The 8143-nt window shown below is 35.0% G+C and overlaps 1 protein-coding gene across 1 annotated transcript; it reads right to left on the bottom strand.

Annotated features, from left to right (window-relative positions):
- Positions 1-2936: 2936 nt before the first annotated feature.
- Positions 2937-6971, bottom strand: LOC118035354 (uncharacterized). The gene is made up of 3 exons (XM_035040892.2): positions 6380-6971; positions 5725-5844; positions 2937-4779 (listed from the first exon to the last, which is right to left on the bottom strand). The coding sequence occupies exons 1-3, from the start codon at positions 6704-6706 to the stop codon at positions 3214-3216; spliced, it is 2013 nt and encodes a 670-aa protein (XP_034896783.1). The 5' UTR covers positions 6707-6971; the 3' UTR covers positions 2937-3213.
- Between the last annotated feature and the right edge of the window lie 1172 nt (positions 6972-8143).

Here is an 8143-nt window from a genome sequence, read left to right as displayed (position 1 = left end):
CTATCCAAAAAATTATCTCTTTGCACTTATCTTGTTAGAGATGCCTTGATTTTTCTTAGTGGCTCTTTGAAATCCTGCTTCTCCTTAAACCATGTAAGTTATAGAAACAATCTATTTATTTTTGAATTAAGGGCATTCAAGTGTCAACATCTTTTTCTCATATTGTACTTATTTGAACAACAAAAATTTAACACTAACTAAAGAATATTCAAAGAAAGTGATGTAGTTTTAAATTTACAAGGGTTATCAAATATCAATCATCATAGTGTTATGAAATGTCACAATCTTGCCAATATGTGAAAACCATTAATTTATTTCCTTTGATCTATGTTATTCAGGTCCACTATTGTTTTCTTGGTACACATTTTGTGATGTGGCTTTTTCATGTTTGTCATCAATCGTTTTGGTTGTAGGCAGATGCAGAAACCTTTTTGAAGAAGCAATATATGATTTAAATATTTGTGATTGGTGATACTATAAATCGTGTAGATGTTGTTGACTTTAGTAGCTTAGATGATATTGCAATTACACATCCCAAAAAGAAGATGACTACTAAGAGGGTGTATTTCCCTCGAGGTTGGAACATTGATGATGTGTCCTTTTAGGTTAGATACTAACTAGAACTATGCATCAGAAAGTGGAGACAATTAAGGAGATGGTTCCTGTTGAGCAGGTAGGTGTGCATGTTGATAAAAGGTCTACTACCCCGCCGATGGTAGAGGGATCAACATACCATCTTCTTCAAGGGGATTTCATAGTCCTCTTATTGAGCTCAATGATATTTTGATTAATTCAGATCCTTCAACAGCTGATCATGACACCTTCCCTCCCTGGATGTCTAAGTGTGTGTTCGATATTGTGGTGAATGGCGCTTTCTAAAAGTAATTTTCATTTGAAAATGTATTAAAATGACTTTTTTTTTTTTAAATCTTTTATTTATTTTTGACATCAATATATCAAAATCATCAAAAAGTATTAAAAAAGCATTAATTTGATGATTGTTAAAGCCAAATATGCTTTTAAAATGCATCCAAACATAATTTCAAGCGCAAAAACAAATGGTAGGGTGCATCTAGATGGAGATGTAAGGGTTGACTTTCACTGTTTTCTTTTGCTGAAATGTTATGATTGTTGCCTTGTTAGAGTCCATGTAAAGGATGGTGACTTTTGGAGGTCTCATTCAATGGTTTTTATTATTGACTCATTTGGAGAGCCTCTGGCTATTGGTGATGATTTTAGTATCAAACTAAGGAGGAGATGGAGTTTGTTTATATGTACTATCCAAAGTATAGGGATCTAATTCTCTAGCAAATGAAATGAGGAGAGTTAGGAAATTATTGGAGTCATTTGATCTAGACAGGATGATTGATGAGCTCAAGGAGGAACATGCTATCGGGGAAATCAAACATTAAGAGAGTTATGGTGGTATGGTGGGATCTTATTGGTATTTACAAGTTGATGTCTCTGAGACTTTTTTCTTGATGGAACCTTTGGTAAAGCTACATGTTGGATTGTTTACATTGCATGACTATTTTATGCTTTGCAAGATCACATAATGCTTTATATATTTTGAATTGCAAATAAGATGTTCAATGAACTGTGAATGTTTTAGCTCAAGATAAGATTGTAGTGTTAATTTGATGACAAAATAATAATTATTAATTTGATGACAAAGTTATAATAATAAAGATTCTTTGGTCATAAAATAAAGAATAATAAAAATCTTATAAATAATCAGATATTTTTTGTTAATATTTTTATGAAGATTTTAAGTGTTAGTGCATGTATATAGTTCAGGATGTAAAATGTAATTTTTCAAATTATAGTAAGTGAAAAATAGATCAAATTACGGGATCTTAAGGGTAACTTTTATTTTTTATTTTTTATTTGGAAAAACGACATCTCCTTCCTTTTCTTTTTCTCTTATTTTTTTTTCATATTCTCTTCCCTTCTTTTGTCTTTTAATTTCCCTTTTGTCCTTGATTTTTTTTCCATAATTTTTTCTTCATTCTGATCTCTAATATGTCTTTTCTTTGTTTTTTTTCCTTGCGTAAATGCATATGTTTTTGTTTGTTTAATTAAGTTTAGCAACTGTTTTATAGTAGTAGTAAAGTCCAACGGTAATACAGGGGCTTCTTTCACGGTTAGCACTAGAGCTTAATGTTAAGGTTGTTTCTTGTATGAGATCAAAAATTTTGGTAAAAGAACGAAGTTTAAGGGTAAAATGTTAAGGGTATATAAAAATAATTAAAAGATTGAGCGTTAGAAAAATTACGGGTAATGGGAGATCCCAATAAGGATAAAATCAGAATTTAAATTAAATATAATTTAAAAAAAAAATAATATATAGCTGTGATTGTAAAACGAAAGTAAAAGAAAAGAAAAATGTTAGGATTCAAAAAAAAAAAAAAAAAAAAAGGAGAAGAGGAAGGGATAGAGTCCAAAGTTTTTCTCATCCTTGAAATTTCCTTAGCGTTCCCTCGCGAGGTTAACATTTTGACTCCTTCTGCGTAAAATGTTAGTCTCCATGAAATCTTTCCTCCCCCGAACTTGTACTAAACACAAGTAAATGAGTTGAAAAATTACAAGGTAACTCTTGACACCCCTCAATCCCATACCAAACATATCTCGAGGACAGAATAAAGTAACAAAAAAAAAAAAAAAACCTAAGAAACAATGTGTTGTTGGTGCATGGTCCAAAATCTATGATGATATCAAGTCTTGTTGGTTTATTGCACAACTAGTTCTGATTGAAAACGTGTAAGCACAAGGGTTTAAATTCAAGAGAAGAAAACGTTGTCCTGTTATGGAGGCATCAATTCCATGTGATATGCCGAGGTCTTAATAGAAAGGGCTTACAAGAAGGAATTTATTAGCCTCCAGATATGACGTTGATCCAATAATATTCCTACTATTTCTATCTTAAATAATGATGATAATGATAATAATAATAAAGCAATATATATGTTATTACAAGTATCATGATATCCTTGCCCACGCAGCAGTTAGATTATTGCTTTCTTATTATTTCAGAGACATCCCCGCAGCAAAGCACGGGGCAAAGCGCTAGTTGATACTTGCCCTGGCGGGCCTTTAGTCCATGAATGAAAGAAACCGATGCATTTTCTCATTTTGCGAAGTCAGAAATGGTGCTTTTTATTTCCATTTGGTTTCATGAGCAATATTCATAAACAAGGCTTGCATTGCCTGCATCTAAATCTTCTGTTTAAGAACATGGCGCAGCTGGACTCTCTGACTCTCCATCCTTGCCTCTAAGAGCTTTGCCTTCAAGCTGTTCTTATGTCCTCGCGGCCAATCAATGCAGCCCTTCATTCCTCGAGTCATGTGAGGATTCACAGAGTCAGGCGAACTCCACTGCCCCACCAAATCCGGGGGGCTGAGTCCGCTCTCACCAGACACCTTATCTGGAGATGTTATTCCAGCATTAGATTTTCTTCCATTTGAAAGCCTACTATTCAACCCATCCACTGACATTATTTTGTAGCTGTCCCCATTGTTCGGACAAGATTTCCAAAACCTAGCGATAGAAGACGCCTTCAACTGTCTTCTTGGCATAGAGCACAATTCACTGATATCAGTTATCGGGGTTCCATCACATGCATTTTCTTCCCATTCAGTTGCACTACCTGAGACATTACTTTCCTGGCAATTCTTGTTGACAGATGGGATGCTGCCATCTAGCGAATAACTTGAGCCCTGATCTTCAAGATGACTCACAGTTTCCCACGCACTCTCATCTTCTTCTATATCACCATTCTGATGAACAAAGGCTTCAGAATGTCCATGGTTGCCGTCCTTGTTAACCACATCAACTTCAGGGCTCACAGTGTAAATTTTTGCTCCGTGGTTAGCAGGGCTGTAAACAATGCATGGTTCACTTTCTCTATCATTCATTTCACCAAAGTTGACATCCTCAAAAATAGAAAAGATATCATCTTGGTTTGGGGGCTCATACGTGAATTCCTTTATATCCTGAATATGCACCGAGGCAGCAGCTTGTATGACAGATTCAGCTTCTTTCATTTCCTTTAAACCTTGGGTTGCGCTTCTTGACCTTAGAAAAACTTCTAAATCAGCTACAAGATTGTTCATGTAGGAATACTTCTCTTCAAGGGCCACCTTGGCATCAACTAGCTTCATTTGAACACGTTCTTCACGCCAAACCTCAGCCATCTGCAACATCCTCCTTTCCTCATCAACTTCCTCTCTGAGTTTCAAGGACTCCCTCTTTAATGCTTCAACTTCAGCCCTGTCTTCGCCAATTTCCTTAGCGAGCTCGTCGCATACTTCCTCGATCAATTCTCTCGCCTTCCTTTCCTTTTCATAGTCCTGCATATATCGCTTTGCTGATACTTTTGCATTAGCCAGATCATTAACCAGCTTGGAATTTACAATTTCCAAACTTCGACGATTTTTCCTTTCACGGCTCAAGTCAGCTTTAATGTCACTAAATGATGCACGGACTTTCTCATGCTCTCTGCTCCTCCATTGAGCCCTTTCCTCGCTTACTTTCTTCAAGAAGTGCTCCACTTTCTTTTTTGAAGATTGACGCTCAATCTCAAGCTCCTGAATGCGTGCTCGAGCCTGCTCTAGTTCAGCTTCAAGTGCAGAAACCACAGAGACAGCACTCACCTGTTGATCAAGACACTTCAACTGGCTACGGGACTGCTGTAGCTCATCTGATCTTTCCAAGCATACAGGGTTCCACTTAGTTGCGCCCTCCATAGCAGAGTTGGAAAACTGAAACGTGGGCCCAGGCTAAACAGCCACAGCACGTCCAGAATTGGATAAATAAGCATAAAAGGTATATATAGACCCATCATCATGAAAAGATAACCAATAGAAGTGAAAGTGAGGGCATACAATTCTACGCTATGTTACCGAGGTTTCAAAACTGAACTATTCATAGCTGACAGCTTATCCCAAGTTAGAAAACAAGTTCAAAGCTTTTCAACATTAGATACAAAAGCAGGCTGAGCTACTTTACAAAACTCCTGTATGACTAATAAATTTCCACATCAATGTACTGACCAGTATTTGAAACAATGCATTTTCCCATGGTTAAAAACATCATGCAACCTATCATTTAATTAAATTCAAGCACCAAGCAATATTGCAGCTTAACAAACTCGACATGCTATTGTGGAATTCTTCTTTAATGCCTCTATCTCAAGAAATTTTTATTTTTCTCTTTAAAACTAGGTTATTGATGACAATCCAATTTTTAATTCTGGACTATGTCAATCGTGTTAATTGTAATGTAAATTTAATTGATGAGTAATTGTGCCCTATCCTTTAAATTATGTAGATTTTACTAATACATATCTTGTCCATATAAATGCTTGCATGTTTGAATGTACTCCTACTCATATACAAATACGTGGAACATTGTTTCCAAGTGAAGAAAATTGCTAAACTAAACACCGCATTAACACCCTGCTCTACTGGGAACAAAGATATTCACATTCTTAATGGAACAGGCAACTTTTGGAATATGATGAGAATTTCAGAAGTCAATCTTTTGAAAAGAAATTACCTAAGTGAGCCGCAGAGTCCATAATTATAAACAGAGGCTAGGTTATAGCAACAATGACTAGAAGACTCTTCTAAAACTTCAAGTATTATCATTACTCAATACTGTCAGTATCTAATGGCCATGAACAGTTGAAAATATAGATAAGAAACTTTCAGAAGCCTTGGTACCTTGCACAAGAATCTGTTCCTCGCACCAGTAGAGTTCTCCAGAAGATTGTTTGCATCAGGAACATACACTTTGTCGTTGTGATGAGGTACACCTGCGATGCCGAGATGGCCCATACCATGCTGCACAGACAAGCAGCATTGACAAACTCATGGTGTAAGAATTTAATAAGTCAACGTCAAACTGGCTTTGTTAACCTTGATCACCAAGGTCGAAATAAATATCAGGCTCAACAAGTCAAAATCGTAAGCCATTCAAAATCTAAATGAAAGATTGGGATTTACATAAGCCCAAAACCACAACAGATCTATAAATTATATAAGGCATTGAACAGCTAATGTTTTTTGAAGCACACCAACATGTTTAAACCGGCTTTAGTTGTAATAAATAGGCATCCAAAAACATACTTTAATAAATAAATTACGATACTATGCTACGGGGAAGAATGTAAAGATAACAAGAAAACCTTAGTCAAATTATTTTTCACTTAAAAAATATAATTATTATTACGAATACTAATATAGTAGCATCATTATACCACAAGAATCTTTAAAGCACACCAATTTTCGAAATTCAATAATTAATCACATTAACCACATTTATGACTGTAGATCTTTCTACTGAAGAAAAAGAAGAAGGCGCCCAGCAGATCGTTACCTGAAACCCTAACTGATCCCTCCACCTCTCTTCACGGACGGTATGGGGCAGCTGAAGCCGCCATAACCCAGCGGCAAGCTTCCTCGCCGAGACGTGACCTCTCAGACGGAAACTGCGATGGCGACCACTGTCCTCCTCCTCAACGCCTACATTCCTACTCCTATCATTATTATCCTTATGTTTATCTTCTTGGATCTTCCATTTCAACAAAGGCGTCTCGGGTGGTCTCCTCAATCGGATCAGGCTCGGATTTCGGGTTTTCCTTCGAGGCTTAAGATCTAATAAGTCCAGCTTGGCCGTCGAGAGTGGTTTTCCGGTGCTTTTCATAGTTGCTTGGCAAAATAATAGCCAGCCATTAGAGAGAAGCTGCTGAGTTTGTTGGTTGGGGGTTGTGATGAGTAGCTGTGGTGCTAGCAGCAGCTGAGCATGGCAGGGGGGTAACCGTGGTGATAGCCAGCAGCTGGGTTTGTTTGGTTTTTGTGATGAGTAGCTGTGGTGCTAGCAGCTGAGAGTGAGCGTGTTAAACAGAAATAGGGAAAGTGGAGAGAGGGAGAGGGAGAGGTCAGAGGAGTTTGGATGTTAAGATTGATTTAATTGCTTAGTAATATAAAAAATTACAGACGCATATGGGCGTCACATGCATGTCTGCATGTGCCGCGGTCAACAAAACAAGAGGAAACGCTATTCGTGTCCTAATTTTTTCCCACCACCGCTTTCTTTTCTTTTTTAATCTAAATTTTAGCATCAACGTTTAATTTAATTTAATGTCTTCCATTGAATGATTGTTTATTTTTGTATTTTAAAAACTTTTAATTTTTTTTTTCATATTTTATTTTAATTAATATATTTAGATCATTTTAATGCGTTAGTATCAAAAGTAATTTTTTTAAAATAAAAATCATTTTAAAAAACAATTACATCAACAAAAGATATACATTTAGAATCTTTCGAGGGGAAATCTAGTTTTGATTAATGTGGGATTTAATTTTATAAATATTAATTACCATCAAATTAAGAAAAATATACTTTAATTTATAATTTGACTTGTTTTTAGGACTTGATTGCAACAACATAAAAGTTTGGTCACATGATTGAAGACAAATGATTGTATTGTTTCTTTTCATGCTTGTTTTTAAGTAAGAAAACTTGTGCAGATCCAAAATCAGGCACCATAACAAAAAAAAAAAAAATTATTCAGGGTAAAAATTCACTATGTAATACATTAATTGATACTCGTTTTTGAGGTTGAACTAATTTTTCATCTAATTTTAATTTTTTATTTTACTTTGATTAATTTTTTTTAGTATTTTTAGATCATTTTGTTATGTCGATATCAAAATTAAGTTTTAATAATAAAAATATATTATTCTAATGTATTTTTAAATAAAAAATACTTTAAAAGATAATTTTAACCATATTATCAAATTTACCCTTAGTTTGATACTAGTATTCATGTCAAGAAAACAAGTATGGTAAATTGGTAATTTCAATAATGTAAAAGTGTGTGGGAAGTGAAGTATTTACAGAGATGCTGTGTCATTTCTTTTACAAAAGGGGAAGAAAACTATTATAGAGCTACCATGACCATCCACGCAGGGGAAGAAAAAATGCTGTCTCCGCATCAATACCACTTGATGCTCTTGAAAATTAAAATTTGCATACAAAATCACAAATAATTCTTTCACTATTGTTTGGATGTAAATTCTTCAAGAAAAAACTAAAATCACAATTATTTTTCTCAAAATACTTACCAATAAACTATCT

This window comes from Populus alba, chromosome 11 (genome assembly GCF_005239225.2).
Source record: "Populus alba chromosome 11, ASM523922v2, whole genome shotgun sequence".
In the NCBI taxonomy this organism is placed as follows: Eukaryota; Viridiplantae; Streptophyta; class Magnoliopsida; order Malpighiales; family Salicaceae; genus Populus; species Populus alba.
The sequence above is the reverse complement of the archived record's forward strand: the minus strand, read 5'-3'. Positions and strand labels throughout refer to the sequence as shown.